Raw genomic sequence first — 22,841 nt, 5'->3', positions numbered from 1 at the left:
CAAAGTCGGTGCAGAAACTGAACTAAAAGCAGTCTTGGTTCTATATCAGGATGCTGATTTATCACCGTCTCCTGACTTCAGCATGATCTCAGTCTGCTGTGGATGCAAAGCAGCCTGAGAATAACTGCACATGTCAGTGATCTGAAAAGTTAATTCTTCGAAATGAAGTCAAAGTGCTGGGATATTAGTAAGTGACCCTCGGACCTGTTGAGTAACATTCTCATGTGTCTGGAGGCGGAATCGTTTTTCTGTTTAATGTGCATTTTAAACAAAGAGGCTGTTGATCTGTTGTTTGGCCTGCAGCTACTTCCCTCGCCCGATGAGTCGCTTCTCTCCTGAAACACCAACACTTCCCTCAGTCTCTGAGGATTCAGCTTCAGCAGGGTCGACCAGTGGAAACTGTCCGGCTGCTGGGTCCGTCTTTCGTCCAGTGAGTGATGTGCCAGAGGAGACGTGGAGGATGTCGTGGGCACATTCTGAGGAACGAAGGTAGATAAACACTCACACTAGCGTCATCATTTACTCCCACATGTGCTTTAATATCAGTTTGATCTCGAGCAGGACCAAGTGCTGCACACACTTCAGAGAGGCGTCTTCTTATTCTCTTTCGTGGAATTTTTATTCCTCGAAAGAGAATTATTCTGTACATTTATTTACACATCTGAGATTCTTTTACAGGTGAATCCTTTTGTTCTATTTTATTTATCAATTGCATCAACTTGCATATTATCTCAGAATTGTTATCACTTTAATACCATATTTCTGGTTTTACTCATTTCTCTCTTTAGGATTTTATTGTTTTATCTTTATCAACTTGGAGTTTTCACATTGCAAAGTTATGAGACTTGTGATAGTGTTTCCAGTTCCTGTCGTATTGTTGTGCTCTGTGTGTGGAGGGGGTGGGCGGTAAAGTTCAGTAAAACATTGATTCTGGTCGATTTAATATGACGAGCAGGAGGCCCAGGTGAAATCTGCACTAAGTGTTAAATGCAGGTTAAAAGTGAAATGTTAAATTAAAGGTTAAAAGTGAACAGTGCGTTAAAAGAACCAGAAACCACTTAAAGTAACTCAATTCATCTTCACAGAATTGATCTGGGTCAAACTTGACTTCAGGCTCTCAGCACCTCAGCTACTTTACAAAAGACCCAACCAGCACCTTCCAGGTTTTAAACCCCAGTGAATTCATCAAAAATAGATTCAAAAATATATATTTTTATTTTTATTTCTATCACACTGTTGGTTCGAGTCTGTTAATCCTCATGGTGACATTTCTCCTCTTCAATTCAACAGCCTCACTGCAGCGCCCAGGGTCCGACTCCAGTTCTGATCACAGTGCCTTGCTCAACAGCAACTGAGCAGCTTCACAAAGGTAATACACTGTGTGGTATATACTGTATATATATAGTGTATATACTCCCTGGCCACTCATTACACCCACATAATGCAATGCAAATTAATTCAACAGCTCTGCATTCACCCACAGTGTTCAGCTCGTGTGAAGTTTCCGAGAGATGTTAAAGTAGGTTTTTGTCACAGAGGTCACAGCGACATTATACTGAAATGAGACGTTCTTCCCCACGTTGGTAAATGAGGTTAAAAACATGCTTCAGTTCACTGCAAACTAAAACCTCAGGGGTAAACTTGTAGTCCGATTCATTTCCTTCTGATATTTTGACCTGTGCAAAGGAGGCTTCGTCCGATTGTTTGTTTGTTTAGCAAGATGACACCGAACCAACCAGACAGATTTCCACCGGTGGGAAGGATGCACTGTGGGTCAGAGAACATTTTTCATCAATTTCCCAGAGAATAATTCGTGGAGCCTGATGTAAAAAAAATCAAGCAGATTTAGGGAACTGTTACTGTCTCTATGAGTCTGTGCAAATTGGTGCAGCTCATCTGATTTGAAGCTGTTTGACCTTTGCGGAGGTAGGCGCTCTACTATTCTAGTATTGAAATGAAATATTCTTCCCCTTTCATGTTGGTAAGCGAGGTGAACAGAACATTCAAGCAGACATGTGGTTAGATTCATATCTCTCTGACGCCGACTGCCTTGGATTTATGGCTGAGCTGTTGCACTGGATCTCATTAGACGCTGCAGTGGCCCCTGAAAGTATAATATCAAACTTGCTCTTTTGTCACGTAGAACAAACCAAGTGCAACAGGTGCGAAGTCTCTGTGTGTCTGTGAGGCAGAATGGCCTTTAGCTCTGACTAACATCAGTACTGTGACATTAAACACACACATTCACACACCTACAGAATGATTTGCATCCCCACAGCCCCCCTCCTGAAGTACAATGTAAAAACATCTTTGTGCTCTAACGTAGTTTATGCATCACTTGGGTTTGGACTGTTATGGTTCAGCTCCTGGTGCCTAATGTGAACATCTGTCTCCAAACACTCAGAGTTAATCACATTTGGAGTTAATGTTGTTATTAAACCTGAGCGCTGAGGGGCTGCACAGGCACCGTGTGACTCATTCAGCTTCAAACACATGTGCTCTCTGCTGGAACTTTCAGAAAAAAACCCCAATAAGCCGTGTGTGCTAAGTGTGATAAGGGTCTTTTGAAAGGTCTCATTAAACACACTGGATCCTGTTGTGAGTGTTTTATACTGTTGTGCATCAATAGTTATACGTTTACTCTGACAGGTGGAACACTACGTGGGGAAGAGGTTGTTTAAAGTTCAATTCGTCATTTCCTCAGCACAAAGTCAAATCTTTAAAGTCAATTTTTTTTTTTTTATTTGTTATAAACAACAGAATTATTTTTATTTTTATTTGAATTTCAGCTTCCTGTTGATGCTAAGTGTTGCATATTCATACATATTCATGCAGTGTGGATGTGGTGGAAAAGCAACATCCACACAGACGCCACTCAAAGGGGCTGAAACCACATCCTTAGTCACGCCACTGACGCCTTCGCTGTGACACAGGCTGAACCCTGTTCCGCTAAACGCTCTCACACAGCGGTGACTCGAGCAGCTCAGGGACAGAATTTTTCATTTTGACAAATAAGAACAGGTAAGATTGTTGCTTTTAGAGAGAGAGAGAAGTGATCGAGTTACTGGGAAAAGTCTGTTTTGACACCTTTAGAAATTCTGACTTGTTAAAGTGTGTGCTTGTTAATGAATGTGTTTACATGCTCCTGGTAATGCTAATCTTACATATTTTAACCTTTTGTCTATTCGATAAGGCGTTTAGCTCTTTTCTTTTCTTTTTTCTAACCACTGATCATTTTATAACAAATATTTCTATGTACAGTTTCAGCTGCTGTGTTTCCTCTCGTCGAAGCGGCTGAAAACACTGGGTCGTCCCCATGGCGCTGAAAGCTGTTTGCTTATTGCTGCTGTTGGACGTCACTTTGTTGATCCACTGTGGTAAGTTGACTGATCCAATTCTACTCAATCTATTGATCTGAATTCCTAATGGAAACTCTTCAGTTTAGCTCAGTATTTCACTCTTGTACGTTGCTGTGTGTGTTTGTCTCGATGTTTAAACCTTTGGCCAAGTTTCGCCTAAAAATTAGTTTTCTTAACTTGTTTGTTTCTCTTGGTAACTGATTAATTGACGGGTGAATGAATGTTGTTTGTTTTTTTTTAAACCTCACCAGCTGAACGTTCACCTCATTTCATTTTTGTTCCAGTCACGTCTTTGTACAATGTCACCTGCTCGACGGACTACGATGTGTCACTGAATTGCTCCTGTTCAGGAATAACTACATATCCCATCCTCATGGAAGTCAGCTGCAGGTACAAGTTCAGATCTCCATCTATCTTTAATGTTGATGTTTATTTCCTGTGTGTGGCTTTATTGTCCCACCTGTAACTCAAAGGGCTCTGGAAACAGTCGAGTTGATTTAAAATGGCTTCGTTTACCTCAGGAAAACACTGCAAGAAGTTTGACCTCCACAGTGAAGCTGTTTTTAATATTAATACTCTTCACTTATGTGATAATGTAAAACTGATCTCATCTTTATTATCAATGGTTTAAGCCTTAGGGTCTGATGGATTTAGCATTTTGAAATTTTCAGCTACTTGATGTGTCATCGACTGTGTTTTTCATAAATACAGTATATGACTAGAAACAAACTTTTTGGGGGATTCCTTGAATTTGACTTTAGGATTGTGACCAAGATATGTACTGATTGTTAACAACAACACTTCCTGCACCCTGCTGGACAAACTACATAATGGTCACACTGTTTCTAAATTACAGCAAAGAACTAAACAAATAACTTTTGTTCCCGCTGCACCGGAGGTTGTGTCTTCACCCCGGAGCGTTTGTTAGTTGGTTTGCTTGTTGATTACACAAAAAGGATGTGGTCTATGGTTCAGGGAAGAACCCTTTCAACTTTGGTGTGGATCCGGATCAGTGGGGGGCGGATCCAGGATCAGGCACATGCAGGGTACTGATAGTTATGAGTGTGTGTTATTCGGTGCAGCCTGATTGAATTTAAGGGGCCTTGGCGGAGGTTCGAGCTTTAATGAGCGTCATTCCAGTCACTTAAATAATCCCGTTGGTTATTTCTCTGTGTTAAATGTTTTCTGTTTCCTACCTTCCTCAAAAGTGATTTGATGTTTTCGTCTCTACTCATGTGTTATTATATAAAGCTGGTAGTAATCTGAATCCATCCCAATTTTCTTTCTTGCTCACAGACCAAGGTTTAATTCATTGGGGAATTGACAGATTAATCAATAATGAATGCACCTGCCTTGCATGGTTTACTTTCTCAAATGTTCCTTGCTGCTGACATGTCCCCCACGGATTGTAACACAGGGTTTTTCTGTTGCAGTGACGACGACGACGAAGTGGTAAACGGCAGCTGTGAAATCGAATGGCCTCAGTCCTGGTGCGTGATGAACCTGGAGGAGCTCTATGTAGTCGCAAGCATCGGGACCTGGTGCACCGCAACTGCCAGTCACCAGGGGGATCAAGAAATAACGAAGGAGACTGAGTCATCTAGCTGGGCTCTGAGTGACGTGGGTAAGTTAGATTTAAAAGCGTGATATGGCATTTCATTCCATCGCGTACTGAACAGATAAGAAGACAACACAGACATTATCAAATGTCACAGACAACAATGGCATCTACGGTGCATCACTTATGACGTGTTTAGTGGCAAAATATCTGAGTAAAGAAGAAGTTTGATGTTAGTTTCTATTTGTTTTCACACATTTAGATACTTGTCGAGTATAAAATCATACCACAGCCAATAGATAGAATCCGACCAGCGCTAGAACGGCACATACTTCCACCAAGGCCCAACATCCCCCCTTAAGAAACCAAATTTAAATTCACTAGATCCACAATTTTATTTACATCTGCACCTAATTGCAATTGTTTTCATCAAGAACCATTAAATTCTTCTCTTGAGAAATCAGGGAAAGTCTTGAAAAATTTGAAAGTTGAAAAAATAAATCCTGGATCTGCCCCCCCCCCGATCCGGATCTGCACCAAAAGAGACGAGGACAGAACGATTCTATGGTAGTTCAGCGAAGAACACCAGTTATTTGATCTTTGTTCTAGCGAGTTCTCGTGGAGATAAGAGCAGGTAGCAAACACCCACCCGCCTGCTCGAGCCTCCATATTCAGACAAAAGCTAAAAATATCTTCTCTTATTTGCGTATGTGCATTTTCAATTTCACAGTGAAACCTCAGCCTCCTTCCGACGTTCGAGTGACGAACACTGACGGACTCTACAACATCTCATGGGCCCACCACAACCAAAACGACTGTCTCCAGTACAGGCTGCGCATAAGAGAGAGCAAACACCCGTCAAAGGTTTGAAAGCACAAACAGAAGGTGAAACGATGCTGTTGCCGTACGTTGATGTTCAAGTTTCTCCCCTGACGACTCCCATGCCATCTTCCTCACAGGCTCCGGTTCCTTCCATTCTCTTGGAGAAGTCCCAGTACATCCGGCTGGACAACAGCAAACTCCAGCCGGGTGTCAACTACACTGTGGATGTTAAGGCCAAAATGTGCCCTAACAACGTCTATCAGGGTCCGTGGAGCGAGTGGAGCGCTGCTGCGGAGTGGAGGACAGAAGGAGCTCCTGTGGAGGATGAAGGTGAAAGAACTAAACCAACCTGGAAACAATCACATCATCAACTTTGTCACGATAAATCATTTCATTATTTGTCTGGGTTTTCTTTCTGTACATGTGCAGGGATGAATGGATATTTTTGGTTTGTCCTCCCCATCATTCTCGTCTTCTGCATCCTTTTGTGGTATTTCCAGAAACTGTGAGTATTGTACACGCTGGAGTGACTTTGTTTTTCTCCCTGTGTTGGATTGTGGCACCTTCAGAACTTTAAAGGAGACATATTTCCTCTGGTGTGTTAAATAGGTTTTTATGTTCATGTGAAAGTTCTGCTTCAAATTAAAAAGAGGCTAAAAAAGAGGAGCAGCAGCAATGGACGGTTTGAGGAAAGTGATTTCTGAACATTAGAGCATGAAAACCTTTTTAAGTAATAACCCAAATTAAAATTGTCAACCTGAATATGTCTCCTTTAATAGCATCTTAAGTTGCTTTCCAAAAATTCAGTGGCCCATGTTTTCATATTTCTCAAACACAGTGAAGTTTCTCACGTTAAAACTTTCACACATGAGCTCAAAAACTTCATTTCTATATATTCAATCAGGCTTTCCTTGAACTACTACTATGATTCCTATAACTACTACTCGGAGAAACCTGCAGATATTATTATATTTGGAAAACTATAAATTATCACAGACATAAAACATGTAAATTGTGTTTAACGTTTAATTTCCTTTTAAACTTGCACATCACTGAATCTAAATCAATTGTACATAAAAATAACTGCAGCGTGAAAGCAGGCTGAGCCTCGAGATCACCAGCACTTTGTTTTCCTGTAAACGATTAGCATGTGTTCTCGCTGCTTCAATCTACACTTTCCGGGCATCACCTCCCACGAGTAGACAAACCACGGCAGCGTCGTATGTGCACTTTGCGCTGCCATGGCTAGAAGACATAGGAAGTCATGCAGAGCAGTGTCAGAGAACTGAGAACACCACCGAGAGCACACACACACTTACAAGAAGAACAAGAACTCACATATCAGGGGATACTACCTTCTTTGAGCCGTGATGATTTCAACTTTGCTTTGGCTCGGCGCATCACTTTATAATTCTTTTTTAAAAAACAAATATCGTTGTTCGCAGCAGCAAATGCAATGTGATCATTTTGAAAGTTTCAGTTTGTGGGGAAGTTTTTTTTTGCATTTTACTGCATTTGGGTGTTTTACAATATTGTTTCGCCGCAGAAGCAAAGAACAATAGAGCAATAAAGGTGTAAAAGGTGAAATCTCCCATCATGGTGGTGGTGCTGTTTGTGCAATAGATCGATTTCACTTGGTAAAACATTATCCTGAATTCAGAGAGTATCACATTATACAGAGCCACCGAAGATCATTGTTGACGACCTTAAATAACCCCTGCTGTTTTAAAAACACCAGATGTTTAAATATAAAATAGTTTCAACGTGAATATTTCCACAATATTCTCGATTGACTCTTAAATTATTGAATGTCCTTACAGCAAATAACGTCAGAGTGTCTTCCTAAAACATCAAATCAACATTGTTTCCAACTGTATTAAGATATTTGTACCTTATACAGACGTCTGACTTTTGACACTTGTGTCTGAGTCAGAAATGAAACGGTCACTGCAGATTTACACAGAATTAAAACAGTGGTGTCATATAGCGCTGGCACTTTTGACTCATGTTCCAAGCAACCACCCTGAACCACTCTAAGGTTTTTATTATTATATATATTGAGTCATAAAACATTAAAAGTTCAATAATTTTTAGTCTAAGATGTGACTGTCTCCAGCTTCAGCGCACAGCAGCTCACATTAATGTCTTTCTGCAGTATCAGAATGACTTATGATTTATGATTTATAAAGCTGCCTCTGCACCACTGAAAACTGCATCAGCACCTTTGAGTTATGAATGTCATTTGTCTATTTCCTTCCTCTGAAATCATTTGGTGTTTGTTTCAGGTTTTTGACGAAAAGACTCAAGGTGGTGACATTCATCCCCAGAGCGAACATGTTTTTCGAACCTCTGTACCACGACCATGGAGGAAACTTCAAGGTAACGGTTAATGTTCTGTATTTATACTTTTCTGTGGATGATGACACTCCACCAGCACTTTCTCTATCGTGCATCACTGTCGGCACAGTCGTCTGGGTTTCAGTATCTTGCCCAAAGGACACCTCAGCATGCTGAAAAGGGGTAGATGGGGATCAAACCGGCGACCCTATGGTTAGAGGACGACCCGCTCTGCCTCCTGAGCCATAGCCGAGGAAAGCAAAACAAACTCGGTTGAGTGTTATTTCCAAAACGGCCCAGCAGGTGTTGCTGACGGGACTTTTCAGCACATCTGGACTCAGCAGACTGAGTCTCCAGGGAATTTCCCTTCACTCACATGTGAGGGCTCAGATGTTGAGAGTGACGCGGTGTGCAGGGGCTTCAAGAGGATTTTCTGTGGTTTGATATTTTTAAATGACAGCACAGTGGAAAATCCCCCTTCCTTTTATGTGTCGAGTTTCAGACCTAAAATAAGACTGTTTTCATTTGATATGGCCACAGATTACGATGATGGTTTTTTCCGCCATTGTTTTCATTTCCCCTGATATTTAATCTTCCGTCGGTTCAACACCCAAACAGACGATTACTGAAACACACTTAAATGTCAAAACAGCCTCAAAATAGTCACATTTAACTTTGCCCCTAAAAGATAAACGACCCGGGTGACAACCCAGAAACAGGTGTTGGATTTTAAGCAGCTGAAACTAGATCATGTTCTCAGGGTCGAAGATTCAAAAGGCAAAAATACTTTTCCCCAACTTGTTTATCATCCAGGGTTGACAGTTTACTGTATAATTCCAATGTTACCGGTTGTCTGGACATTTTTCTAGAATCCTACTTATCCTAAACCGGTGATGTGGACATTTATCTCGGGATTAAGCTCAATAGAAAGAGCAATAAATACATCTAGCGCTAAATAAATCTAGTATTATTTTTAATAATAATACAATATACTCGTAGAGTTTACAGTTATTGAGGTATTCTTTAAAAACTACTGGCAGTATTACAGTTCAGTGCAGCTCAGCTCAAGTAAACCCAACACCTTCAGTGTGGGATTTATGTGCAGTTACAAAGATTTCCCAGCAGAGTGTGCTACCACAGCAAATAACCTGGAGAACATTCAGTGTTGTGGAAGGGGAAGAAGTAGAAAGATGATGAAATACAGAAGAGATCAGAGTCAGCTGGTTTAAAACTATAAAAACACACAGTTATATACAAACATAAAAACAGTCTATAAGAGCAAAATATGACGGTGTAAAGAAAAACATGTGGGAGACAAGAGATCACAGCGTGAAATGCAAACTGTCAAACTAATATATAGTTAAAAAGCGTATGTGAACAATATAAAACACGTGATATTATAGAAGTCATGAAGGACATATGTGGGGTCACTGGTAACGTTAAGAAATCAAATACTTTCAATAAAAGAGTTATGAAGACAATCTGCTGCAGAGGAGTTTAGTTTATGTATTTGATTCTGATGCTGCAGAGTTTCTTAAGTAGCAGCATCTGGATTTTCACCGTCATCAAACACTTGAACTGACGACAGAAACAGAAATTAAACTAACTTAAATGTGTCCGTTTATGAAGGACGTGCTCTTAAATGATACTAATGAAAAGCTGTATTATGTCTGTAGCAAGGGAAACAACAACGACACGTCTTCAGTGTGAGGTGCTTTTCTGCAGGTTTGCACTTTTAGTACAAATCCTGTTTGCTCTTCAAAATATCTCATTGGGCGTTTTATTTATTTTGTACACGGTATCTTCAGGATCACTTCGATAAACTGAACCACGCTCTTGCTGAAATCTATGGTCTTGTCAGCCTGTGCTATCTGTCTCTCGTGGCGTTCCTTCAGTGCATCAGAGACGACTCTGTGATGCTGATGATCTTTTTCCGTCAGGAAGTGGTGACGTGAGCATCGAGAGTGTGGTTCATGCTTATCTGGGCATCACCTTTCTGCGTGTAGGCGAAACGTGGCTGCAGAAGATTCACACTTAATAAGCTGCTGTGAAGCTGTGTGTGTTTGTGGGAGAGTTGTTCATCAAAATTGAAACAAAGTAAAACAAAAATCACAGTTATTCATAGCAGTGTATCTTATAAATCAAATATGCATAACGTAGAAATGTTCATGTTGGCTCCTTCTTACTCCAATGAGTCTTAACGTGTGATGGAAAATGGTTAAAATGTCAATACTTTCCTGCAGTATGTGCAAAAATAAGTTGGTGGATAATAATGATGAATAATGGACGCTAACACCGCATGTATTATTTCCCTTATGGTAACATCATGTATAATAACAGATACTAAAAATGTTTAGATCCTGCTGGAGGTTGTAAAATCCTCAAGTAGTGAAAAGCCAGAGGCTCCTGCTCGAGGAACTGGAGGCTGCTGTTGGGCGGGGGAACATTTTACCACCGAGCATAACCTCCTGCCTCCGCTTTTCAACCCTTGATGAGAAGTGGAACGTTTGATAAAATCACAAAATAACACCACAGTCGTCCTGGAAGTTTCCAGTCTCTCACATAACCCCTGTTCAACCCCCCCCATTGGCCCTACCCCTCCATTTTCAGCTACCCAGAGTAAGGCTCCGTCCTGCAGTAAATCCTACAAACCTATAAACTCATTAATAAACACACGTTCTACCTCCATCCATCCATTCATCCATTATCTATACAACTGAACCTTTCCCAAAATGCTGCATTCCTTATATTCCTTTAAACATTCACAGTGCCAGTGGTTCTATAGACTCTGAGTTAATGTCTTCCCTTTGCTCTGTTGCAGGAGTGGGTGAAGCCTTTATTCAGCGAGTATGATTACCTGCGGATCGAATCTCAGCTGATGAGCGAGAAGCAGTACGACGTCCCTCAACTGAGCGAGGAGAAGAAGAGCTTCAGAGAGGTCAACGAGACGAGTAATGGCGGTCACTTCCCCCACGTGCTGCAGCCTCAGAGCAACTGGCTGCTGCCCTTCCACAGCGATGGCAGCTCGCAGGACACCGGCCACTCCGCTGGACACGTCTCCATCCACACGGTTACCCTGTCCGGAGAGGAGTATGAGGAGGAAGTCATGTCGCAGAGCTCCGTGAACACCCTCGCCAGCTTCCAAGACGGAGAAAGCTTTGGTTCGTTCGAAGAGGTCGACAGAGAGCATGCTGGGTACGATTCAGAGGGACCTCAGCTGGACAGACAAAGCGCGATGTCACCAGAGCATGAAAACAAAATGTCCATCGAGTTATCAGAAGTGGGAAATATAAACTTTCAGCCACGTGCTGAGTTCAACGAGCCAGAGAGGATTTCCCTTGACTCCTACACCTCAAACGAGCACTCGGAGGACGGCTACCCTCGTGTGGACTTGGACACCATTGACAGTGGTTTTGCAGAGTGCAGCAGCCCCGGGGCCTCGGACACAGCGGAGCACATGGACTCCGACTTATTTCAGGAGCAAAAAAACTCTAATTCAAACTACGTGAGGCAGTGGATGATATGTAACATTATTCAGGAGGACGCCAGCAACTCGGACAGTGAACTGCGTGAAACACAGTGATGATTATTATTCCTGCCACCGTTAAGCTGCGTTTATGCAGGACTGTGACTTTAATGCAACACTTTTTGGAGTTCTGTGGGTCGTGCATTTAAAACATGGACATTGTTGTTGGTATTTTCACAACAGATATTTGAGATTCTAGTTAGTTCATCTTGAAATGTTGAACCCTGTACTTTGTATGACGTGTATATAGTCAGCTTCTCTTGTTTTATAATCGTTGTTTGTGTTTAAATATGTTTTGAAAATAGTCTTTCCCTTCATGTCTCTTGCAGTGAGTTTCTCAAATGCTCATTCAATGCATCAGTCCGTTAATAGGTCATAACAAAGCAATGAGCATCTATAATTATTTGCATGGGACCCTCCGGACGTCTTAGACATTGCAACACAGGATCAAAACTCTGCATTTATGCTTTTGTGCATAATATCTTTGTCATTCTGTCTCCGTCTCTGCATGTTCTTATGCTTCATCTTGCACCCTGTGCGTGCTGCCTTATCAAGATGTCTGATAACGTTCTTGTAAATGACCATTATCTGTCATCACTGCAACCACTCGTCCTGTTTTGTGCAATGTCCCTCATCTCCAAACACGACGATTATTTCTCCTCTTTCACCAAATGTTATATTCGTGTGGTACATGCACAACTGTGGAGGTGCAACTGCAGGAACTGGCAAAAGATTTAACTTATGAAACTACGATGTTTTTTGCCTTTTCTTAGGGAGTGATTCATGGCTCTTGATGAGGCATCTGTGGGGAACTGATATGAGTGTGTAATTGAATTTAAGGGAATTGTTTGGTTTTTGCAGTTGTATCAGATCTACTCAGTGCCTTTCTAGTTTGTTGGTTTGTTGCTTTCTTTATTAGCAGGACAATGCTTAAATGAATTTCCACTAAATCTGGTGGAGGGATGAGACCTCGGCTTTTAAAGACTCCATTACATTTTGGTGCAGATGTGGATTAAGGGGAATCAGAGATCTGCACTCTATTATTCTAATTCTGTCTGTTTTCTCTGTCTTAAATTCCATGTAAATATTAAGTTGGATTTGAATGTTGTGGTGTTTGCTTCTCCTTCGTGCTCTGTGTGCTCAGTCTGTGCCTGCAGATGTCAAAATAAAAGAAAGAATCACGATTAGAGAAGCTGATGCATGTTCTTCCAGACAAGATCATAGAAGGAAAACCTGCAACACTTGGGAGATTTGGGATTTTACACCACACACATCAAAAACACCATCCTTTGAAAGACTGACCCCTCTGGAGGAGAAGCTGAAACCTGATCATTAAAAAAACAAACCATTAAGTCTTAAAACATGTATAGCAACTTAAATATATTAATAATTCACCTCAACAAAAATTACTCTGAAGAAAAGCATGAAAAAAAGATCCACAAATGACACAAAAAAAAAACTCTGAGGTTTCACATCCTGTGATGCAACTGATAATAAATTGAAGCTCAGTTCATCTCATTCAGTGTGTGAGCCACCAACAGCACCAGGGCAGCCCCTCAGGTAACAGCACATTTCCATTCTCTACCATCATGACAACTATATAGATTTTCTTGTCTTTTTCTAGAAGATTAACTTAATATATTGTTATATTGTAATTCTTGCTACTGTGGACTGGAACGATAAATGTGTTGAATTACAGCAGAGGTGGACACACATATAATTCAAGATGAATTGCAAACTGAGGTTTTACTGTTGTCCGACAGAGTGATACTCATCTCCATGGAGACATGAAGTGTCCGCAGCTCCTGTTCGTGTGTTGGTGCTCCAGCATCCTCGCTGTGAGCAGCAGCAGCACAGGTAAGGCTCAGCTCTCTGGATACTGAGAGGATAAAACAAGGCATCTCACAGCAGATCTCATCTTGTGGTTATTTGTGCGATCACCTTCGCCCCATTTAACTGTGCAGAGATAATTTCACATGGATCCTACGTGCATTTTACAGTTTACAGCCAGCACAGAGCAGGCGGGAAATGTTGAAATGTCAAGTTGTTATTCACGTCTTTCTTGAGTAATATTAATTTTAACTCAAGCACAGTGAGTCAAGTAAATGTTGAGTAAACCCCCGACTGTGAGGTAGTGACCACAGTCGGGGGTTTACTCAACATTTACTCAACTCACTGTGCTTGAGTTCTTCCATTTTTATGAAACTTTATTCTTCTACGTTTGAAATAAACATGGTAATATTAACTCTACTTGAGTAAATGTAAGTACTTGCTTTTAAGGTAGTAAAAGTACTTGCAGAGTGTAGCCTATTTCTCAATGCACTTAAGTGAAGTAACTAAGTAAATGTACTTTGTTACGTCCCACCACTGGGAATAAGTAATTATGTCCAAATCTACATGATATTTTCTCCCTCACTTGTAGCTGATAGATATTCCTGTGTGAGTGCCTTCTGGAACGAAGTCGCATGTGTGTTGAAGATCACTGGTGATCCTGTGGCACAGTCCAACACCAACTACAGCCTGAAGTTCACAAATATCAGGTAACTGCACTTCTTCCACATTTATATAAGTTAATGAAAATGTTGAATTCTTAATGTTTGTGTTCATGCATCATGTTATAAACAAGCATGTTTATGGTGGTTTTTATTTTTATTTTAGGGACGATAAAAGGTACACTTGTCCACTCATCTTGAAGAATCACACTTACAGTTGTGTCTGCACAGTCTTTGACAGAAGAGTGTTCACCTCTAGTACTACGTACAACGTGCAACTGTGTAATGACTCCGGCTGCCGTTCACTCATCAAGGGATTTACACCATCAGAAAACAGTGAGTATGATTTTATTGTACTTCACACTGACCGTATGTGACTGACGGACTGGTGTGACACGTGTGTGTGTGCATGCATGCAGTTGTGTGTATTTGATATCTGGGGACTGTGACTGACACATGCGACACATGCACACACATATGCAGAAAGCCTTTTTCTGCCATTTTGCACTAGGCTTATTTGTAAATATGTCATATTCGTTCTCTGCATAGTTATATATGTTCACGTAAAATGTTTTTATTTACATGCTTATATTTTTCTAGATGTTTACACTTTTATATATCTAACTTACTTTGAAGAGAGAAGCCACTTACAATTTCATTATACCTGGTTATGATGACAATAAAGATTTTTCTATGTAAAGACATTCTGCACTAAATCCATAATGTTTGTTTGGACATAGTTCTAAAACTATTGAAGCTACTCAACCACTTTTAAATTCATTAGATCCACATCTGGATTTGGATCCACGTCAATGTCCACCCACTCATAGATGTTAGTCACCTATGCCGGATTTTCTTTTTCCAAATTCCATGCATTATTTGGAAATCTGTTTAGAAGTTTTTGCGAAATTCTGCTTACAAACAAACCAATGGACATAAACACAAGCTCCTTGCGGAGATAATAGTACATTGTAGGATTATGACAAGTATTATTCAGGAGAGATACTCAACAACACATATTAGGTAGTATCTTTGTACTGTACGTAGTAGACAGATTTGTATATATGTAAATATGATTCGATCAATGTTTGTGATCAGTTCAGCTGACACCCCCGGATGAAGTTGATGTCCAACAAACACCAGAGGTTTTCAACATCACCTGGAAAAGTATGTATGAAGACCATAAGTACTTAAATGATTTCCTCGACTACGAAGTCCTCCTCCAGAAATCTCCCAACAGTGAGAGCAAGGTGAGATCCACTGTCACAAACAGACAAACTGTGACACCGTGTTTCGCTGCAGATGTAAGACCTGACAACGTTCTGATTGTTTCCCCAGACACTTCACAGGCGTGAGGAGTTTGCATCGATTTTACGGTTACAACTTGAAGCACATGCTACATACTGCACTCGAGTGAGGTCCAATGTCAGGGGAGAATATAACACCAGTTGGAGTCAATGGAGTCCACAGATATGCTGGAAAAACAAAGTGCAAGAGGGTAAAATCATACTTTTTCTTTAGTCGTCATGGCACTGACTATGAATGATGCATGTAAATGTACAGATAAACATCAGAAGTCTGCTTCCTCTAGTCTTGTACTTATGTGTGAGTCTCTGTTATGTATATCTCAGTTATTACATATATTGAGATATACAGTTAATATAGTATGAAAGACATGAGTCAGTCTCAAAGACCAAAACCCACTCTACTGCTTTTGTGGAATAACCATGAAAACCCCTAAATGTCAGTTCCACTGTCACCTCTGACTCACTAATGCTGAATTATTTCCTGACTCTCTCTCAGAACAAGAAAACATATTGATAACTTTGACCAAATCTCTGGTCCCGGTGTGTGTGGTTGTGGGAGTTCTGGTATTTGTGTTCCACAGCCCCGCTGCAAGGTAAATTGTGTGCACTTTCAAAAATAAAATTCAACTCATAATGACTGTTCTCTGATCTGGATAAGGATTTGTAAAATTTGCTTTGATTGACAGAATGAAGATAAAAACTCTGTCCCACACGCCGTCGCCCGCTCCTTTCTTTCAACCTCTGTTTCAGCAACATGAAGGAAACCTCAAGGTGAGGTGGCAGAGCGGGTTCCTCTCACACAGTGGTGTATAGACGTCTCTTGTCCCCAGTCATTATGTTCAAGACCTCGGGGGTTGTTTTGGTTTATCATTTTTTGTTAAGATTTGCTTCAGCTTTACCACAGTGGAAGTACATTGATTGAAAGAATTACATATGAGGATAGAATTTAATACAGGGAACCAATCAAGGCACAAACACAAACAGCTAGAATGGAATTCAGTTGAATACATACCTGCAAATATCAATCCCCTAAATATGCCAGATTCGTTTTAAAGATCCATGTATTATGCTGTGTAACATGTGGAAATAAGTCATGCAGCTGTCTCCAGCCTTATGTTTCCTCCTGTCCATGTATTTACAGGAATGGCTCTCACCTCAAGGTAAATACGCACTAGTGTACAAAACTGACGAGATCTTGATAAACGATGCTGTGACTGTTGAACCAAAACCCAAAACCAAGGACCCAGAGGAGAACCAGGACCTCCACATCACTGCAGCTACACAACTGACATTCCCTCAATGTCAAACCTCCTACGTTGGCTTGCCTGGGATGCACGTGGCGCCCCAGCCGATAACCACGGTCCATCCTGCAGGGGACACTTCTTACACTCGGCTCCCTGGATCTGTCTGGGGCTGCAGCATAGGGGAAGTACCAGTAACGCCGTTGCCGCCTCAAGACGTCTTCGAGAGCAGCTGCACTGACTCTGGTTGCAGCTGCGACGATCTGACCCCAAGCCCAGAGTGCAGTTTACCCAACAGTCCTGTTGAAGCCAGTTCGCCGCCACGTTACTGTAAAGATTACTGCATCCTCAACAAAACAGCAGAGGGTGTGGTTCCTGTTTTAGTGTGCAAATGAACGAAGAGCACATATATATTCCATCTGATTCCCAGCATGAGGACGAGAGCTAAAAAATGTTAAAACCTGTTCACTGGTGGCACGGATCACAGCGGCTGGTTGTTTCAGGGGAGGGTCAGAATCAGGCTGTTATGCATATGCCCAAACTATGTTGTATTTGCCTTGTTTGTATTTTATGTCCAGTTATACTTTCTGGGCATTCCTTTCACATTGAAGCTGATAACTCTGAACTCTGACATCTTGTCCAGGGGCCGAGGGTTTATAGAGCAAGGATGACAGGAGGCAAAGGCGGGGACCACCTAGAAAAGTGTGGAATCAACACCGATGCTCAGTGTCGACTCACCAGACCATCGGCCACATCTTCTGTGGGAGCCCACTGGTCCCATTTGCTTTGACACCTGAAGGAGACAAACAACTGGCGCGATAAGACATGATGATGATGATGATGACTTGTTTGGGTTTTTTTGGCTTGAGAAAAATGCTTGTAGATAATTGCCGGGTCGTCCTCCACCTTCCAATTATTGAAATGTTGATGAAAGCTACGAGTGTTTTTCTTTAGGGAGGGCAAAAGGCGCTGCTCTTAAAATAAAGGGGATGAATCAAATGCTCATGCTGTGCTGTACAGTTTTTCCTTCAGGGGATCAATAAAGAACGATTCAAACACATGAATGTTTCTCTGTTAATCTCTGTTTGTATGTTTGTTCTCAACCATTTCTTGTATATATGTTTAAAAGTCAAATCTGATGTAAATAAAAAGAAAAAACGTGGCTCTGCTCTAAAATCTTGATCTTTTACATTATACGTTTATTTTATTTCAATACCTCAGGACAGCAAAATTGATGGAGAGAATTGGATTTATTAATTCATTTATTTTATACACACCCCCCTCTCCCTTTTTCTCATTTGGACTTTTATACATCCTGGTTCACACTCCATACCAGCTGGTGGCGGTATTGCACCAAAACGTTTATTTAATTTGTTTTAACCAACCTCTTTTAAACACACGAGAAGAAGCAGAGAAAGAAGAGCATCTGTGTATCAGCAGATGTGACTCTCACTGTGTGTGTATGTGTGTGTGTGTATGTGTGTGTGTGTGTTACAGCTGCAAACATCTGGACTCCAAACTGAAGCTGTGGCTCACTTCTCTGTGACATTCTTGAACAGTCAGTGAGAGCAGAGCTGTCGTCTTTCACCCTGTGGACTCCGACATGACGACGAGGAACAGTAACAGCAGCCGCCACAGCAACCTGCCTGGTTTGTCCCCAAGTTTGCTGATGGAGGAGGAGGCAGCGGCCGTGGAGAGCGCCATCAGGGCGGCGGTGGACTCGGTGGTGGCGGTGATGCGCGGCGCCTGCAGCCGGACGCTGCTGGAGTACCAGAGGAGGCTGGAGGAGCGGGAGCTGGAGGTCAGGAGGCTGGAGAGCAAGTTGGAGCAAAGTGAGAGTGAAGTGACGCTGCTGCGGGAGGAGGTGCGGAGGAGGCAGCCTGGAGTCCCAGCCTGTGGTGGGTCAGACCAGGAGGAGGTGCGGAGGAGGCAGCCTGGAGTCAGAGCGCTTGGTGGTAGTGACTCCTCCTCAAACAGTTCTACAATATATGTCACTGTGTTACTGTGTGTGTGCTGGACGTTGTGTCTGTGCTGCAGCATGAAGTTGGAAAACGTTGTGCTCATCCTACCTGGTTTATCTGCAGTGAAGTTTTTATAGAATTGTCTTTATTGCCATTCATGTGTGTGGTTTATATGAGTTTGAATGATTTATTCAACTGATGCTATTTTTCATACATTGCATGTCGACTTTGTCGGAGGTCTGTTAAGCAGCCGACACAATCTTCAGACCCAAGTTCATAACTTTTCAAAATATAACCTCTGAAATTCAGCTCAATATGAAGCGTGGCCGCAACAAAATGAAACTTGTGCTTTTACTTTTAAGTCAAATTTGCCAAACAGGAAGTGATGTTGTCAGTCCAATAGGGTGAATTAAAAATAATCAAATCATCAAAATGATCCTGTGGTGATTTTGACCCAGTTTGACCCAGTTTGACCCAGTTTGACCTTCAACCGCCGACCAAAGACACGCTGCCACACGCCCACTGACTACTACAGAGCGCTGGTTGCCTGTTTGTTCCTTTTTTATGAATTTTGAACATATCATGTGTCCAAATGGCACCAAAATGGACACTGCATGTCCCTGGACCATTAACAATACATTTGTCAGGTGTGAAGCTGATAAGATGTACAGTTCACGAGATATGCGTTCCACATTCAGACAGACAGACATGCGTGGGTGGAATTAAGTAGATGAGTTGACACATCTCCACCCACTTATCTCACTTATTTATCTGTTCATCAGGTGCTGGTGGAGCAACAACCACTCACCTTTCCCCGAAGCCCCATGACACAGCAGAGGCCTTTCCCCACCAACATGCCCAGAATGGAGCTCCTTCATTGGAGGGTGAAGGAGCGGCTGGATGCATCACCTCCGTGATCAAAGAGGAGCCCTCCGATCTGGAGCCGGTCATTAAATGGGAGGTGTGTGAGGGGAGTCTGCTGGACCAGCAGGAGGCTGGTGGAGCTGAACATCAGCATCAAGAAACAGCTGCAATGAAAAGTAAGCTGCTGTCGTATCTGTCTGGATGAGAGAGAAGCAACAGTGGTGAGCGACCTCGGGGTGCTTGTAAAGTAAAATGTGCAAAATACAAATGAGGCTGTTGCAGTAGAAAAGGCCCCGGTGGCTGCAATAAACACTGCGATGAATTCAGATTTATATTTTAATAATACATTTTATTCTTATCTCAACAAAGGTTACAACAAAGACACTTTGCATGTGTTTAAAATTGAATTGAAATCAAATAAATAAATATATAATAATATTCACACATATACACACATGCATAGAATAAACACCTACCAGAGTGCTCAAAACCACCTCTGTGGCATTTCCTGCTACAGAAGGTGTCTCCAAGACCACAATTTACCATGACGACACACACGCACACGCACACGCATGCACACGTTGTGTCTCCATGACTTGAGAGAGAATTAAATTGAAAATTCACTTATAATGATTTCCTGGAGACTTGCTCAAACCTTAACAGTAGGAACTACTTGCCGAACCCTAACCCAAGATTCAGATTTTTTTTCAGACACAATTTGATCTTAGAATAAGTGAACAAGATGATAAATGTGACCGGATCAGTGGATTTGTTTTTCTGATCCCTGATTTAACAATATGAAAATTTCCTCTTGCAGACACGCGGGTTGAATTTGTGGTAAAAACGGCAAATTCCCAGATGAACAAGGTGACGACAACAGAAGAGGAAGACGAACCTGCTGCCAATCTGAAACGGAGAGGGGGGTATAGATTTCTCAATCCTAAAATACATTGTACATATGTATACAATTGATTTATAATGGGCTCAGAGGGAAAACAGTCAAACGTCATCGACCAACTTCCAAACTCTTTATTTTGAATCCAGGGAAAGAAACGGATGCCGCCTACCCGAGACGGAGGAAGAGGTTGTTGTGAAGAAACCCTGTGTGACTTATTCATCTGTCCGAAAAACAACTGCTCTGAATGACAATCTGAGCGATATCGGCTCAACGCAGCTCCACTGGCAGAGCAGCAATGGCTCAATAACTTCAAAGTTACATGCACAAGAGCCGCTAGCATGTCAGCAGCCGACATACATCACCATGACAACCCCACAACCTACATGCGACCGTAAGAGTTGAAAATGAATTGTCACTAGTTATTCCATGGTTTAAGAAAAAGTCAAGTTTATTTATGACACGGATTTGAAACAACCAGAGATGACGAAAGAGCTGCACAATAAAATAAAACATGAGAAGAAGAATAAAATAAAAGGGTTGTAGGACTAGTGCCGATTTAACGCCTCAGCCTCTTACCCCAATAAGAATAATGAATAAAAAGTTGTCTTGTTCCTGTCAACACTGAAATTTATTGTCGTGTTTGATCTTCTGTTTTTTTTTGAAGCAATACTTCTCGAGGTCCTTGTTTCACTGGAGACCATCAAGCAACAAAACACAACTGTTCTTCAAATACTGCAGTCAGGAAACTCCCCCGGAGCGCCGCTCTCTGAACCTCCAGATGTCGGCACGCTTCCCCTTCCGCTCCAGTCGGTGCAGGACTTGAGATGTCTGGAACAGAGGCTCTCTGCCGAGTCAGAGCTGAAGAAAAGGATGGTAAAAATCTGTGACAAGTTTTCTGTAAAGCTCGAGATGTGATAAGGATAATGAAAGTAGCACATAGAACCCTTTGTTCCTCACATTGACTCAATTTTAGGGCTGATTTTCATTAATAAACACTGGAATTAGACATATTCTATTCTATCAAACTCTAATCTGCAGAAATATCTCAAGCTACTCCCAGTTTAAAGTTCATGAGGCTGCTGATTACTACGAAGTCTTTTTATGTTTTGTGTATCTTGATTGTAGAATGAAAGGTTACAACTTAAAGTTTTAAGTACTTAAAGGGGTCATGTGCTATTTCTTTCAGTGAAGATATTCAGACACGAATCACTGATTTTAAATGTTCCAGCTCTTACTATTTCCCCTGAAGACATTTTGCCTGTTTAAACCCTTCAATTGACATTGACATTTTATTTTGTGTAGAATGCTACACACTGCATACAGCAAATTAAGTAATGTCCACTCTCCAGATCTCGTACCTTGGCCTGTCTGGGGGGATGACGACCAAAGAGAGCGTCTGGAGGATAATGGCCAAGCTCTTTACCAACACTTTGGCCAAAAACATCAACTGGAGGGGAAGAAATAACAAGCAGAAGATAGAGAACCTTACCATCAAAAGAGTCATCATCAGTGAGTGTGCTGCAGCAAGAATGTACCTCTAAACCATGGGGGAGGGGGGGGAAGTTGAATTTGGTGTGCAGGTTGCAAGGAGGGGAACTAGAGAAATTAGGTTGCCCTAGAAAGGCAGGCGGTGGGTGCAGTAACCTCTTTTCAAACTTGACCTACTTCCCTCCTCTCCCGCAGATGCAGTCCGGCAGAATTCGTTCTGCAAGGATGCCGTGGATGAGGAGATAGAGCGATTCATAAAGCGCTGGCTGCAGCTGGCAGGGGACAGAGATGGAGGACGAAAAAGACGACAAGAAAAGGGCAAGGAATCCGCCAGCATGCAGGAATACTGCATGGATGACATGTTTACTCATGTGATTGAGTAGTTTCAGATATATCTGCAACACCAACTGTATATATCCTACGGCCATTTTACTTTTGTCATCTAATGTTTAACTGGTAAGTGATCTGAAATAATAATAAGAACACAATACACGACAAAAACACGTCTATAGTCAAATGTAGACACCTGCACACACACATACAACTACACGTATTGTTCCCTTTATTATATTTACTCTCCTCAACGTTAGGTACAGTAGATAAAAGAAATCTATACAGTTCCTTTACAATATATAGTTAATGACAAGATTTGCACTATTTGCATTATTGCTTTTGTTTATTTGGAGTTCTTTATTCTTTGCACTTCCATTTAGATTTTTAATCATATCTTAATATTTGTTTATAATGTCAATCATATTTATTTTTACAAGAGAGAATGAATTCATTGTATTCGTTGTTATTTGACCTTATCATCAGCATTGATTAAATGTTCTTGTAAGGAATATTGTTAAAAAAAAAAAATAAACACAGGTTGTTACACCGCAAGGTTATTTGTTTTACTTTCTTTAACATTGAGAGATGATTGAGAGGTTGTTTTTCAACATTTTCATTAATTTCTCCAGGTAAAATTCACAGATGTTGAAGATGA

At 41.4% G+C, this 22,841-nt stretch overlaps 3 protein-coding genes across 6 annotated transcripts; all 3 read left to right on the top strand.

The window, feature by feature from the left end:
- The first annotated feature begins 354 nt into the window (after window positions 1-354).
- On the top strand, window positions 355-12,789 carry il21r.1 (interleukin 21 receptor, tandem duplicate 1). Of its 2 annotated transcripts, XM_035162508.2 has the most exons (10): window positions 355-489; window positions 1,291-1,369; window positions 3,262-3,377; window positions 3,644-3,749; window positions 4,793-4,983; window positions 5,648-5,781; window positions 5,877-6,069; window positions 6,169-6,244; window positions 8,025-8,118; window positions 10,898-12,789. In XM_035162508.2, exons 3-10 carry the CDS (start codon window positions 3,317-3,319, stop codon window positions 11,657-11,659), a joined length of 1,617 nt encoding a protein of 538 aa, XP_035018399.2. In that variant the 5' UTR covers window positions 355-489; window positions 1,291-1,369; window positions 3,262-3,316; the 3' UTR covers window positions 11,660-12,789. The 2 variants fall into 2 exon arrangements, with proteins under 2 accessions (XP_035018399.2, XP_035018398.2); XM_035162507.2 differs by lacking the exons at window positions 355-489; window positions 1,291-1,369 and adding an exon at window positions 2,847-3,021.
- Window positions 12,790-13,137: 348 nt separating this feature from the next.
- LOC118113326 (interleukin-21 receptor) lies at window positions 13,138-17,702 on the top strand. Its single transcript, XM_035162905.1, has 9 exons — window positions 13,138-13,162; window positions 13,366-13,459; window positions 14,025-14,142; window positions 14,261-14,430; window positions 15,193-15,344; window positions 15,433-15,592; window positions 15,898-15,994; window positions 16,088-16,172; window positions 16,543-17,702. Exons 2-9 carry the CDS (start codon window positions 13,390-13,392, stop codon window positions 17,035-17,037), a joined length of 1,347 nt encoding a protein of 448 aa, XP_035018796.1. The 5' UTR covers window positions 13,138-13,162; window positions 13,366-13,389; the 3' UTR covers window positions 17,038-17,702.
- Window positions 17,703-18,047: 345 nt separating this feature from the next.
- LOC118113512 lies at window positions 18,048-22,730 on the top strand. 3 transcript variants are annotated; one of them, XM_035163293.2, is made up of 7 exons: window positions 18,048-18,540; window positions 19,386-19,643; window positions 20,285-20,390; window positions 20,512-20,756; window positions 21,030-21,238; window positions 21,715-21,874; window positions 22,049-22,730. In XM_035163293.2, the coding sequence occupies exons 1-7, from the start codon at window positions 18,246-18,248 to the stop codon at window positions 22,234-22,236; spliced, it is 1,461 nt and encodes a 486-aa protein (XP_035019184.2). In that variant the 5' UTR covers window positions 18,048-18,245; the 3' UTR covers window positions 22,237-22,730. The 3 variants fall into 3 exon arrangements, with proteins under 3 accessions (XP_035019184.2, XP_035019183.2, XP_035019182.2); XM_035163292.2 differs by having other exon boundaries at window positions 18,048-18,594; XM_035163291.2 differs by having other exon boundaries at window positions 18,048-18,597.
- The last annotated feature ends 111 nt before the right edge of the window (window positions 22,731-22,841 follow it).

Source organism: Hippoglossus stenolepis, chromosome 8 (assembly GCF_022539355.2).
Source record: "Hippoglossus stenolepis isolate QCI-W04-F060 chromosome 8, HSTE1.2, whole genome shotgun sequence".
NCBI classification, from domain to species: Eukaryota; Metazoa; Chordata; class Actinopteri; order Pleuronectiformes; family Pleuronectidae; genus Hippoglossus; species Hippoglossus stenolepis.
Note: the sequence above shows the minus strand (reverse complement) of the source record. Positions and strands in the feature narration are given on the sequence as shown.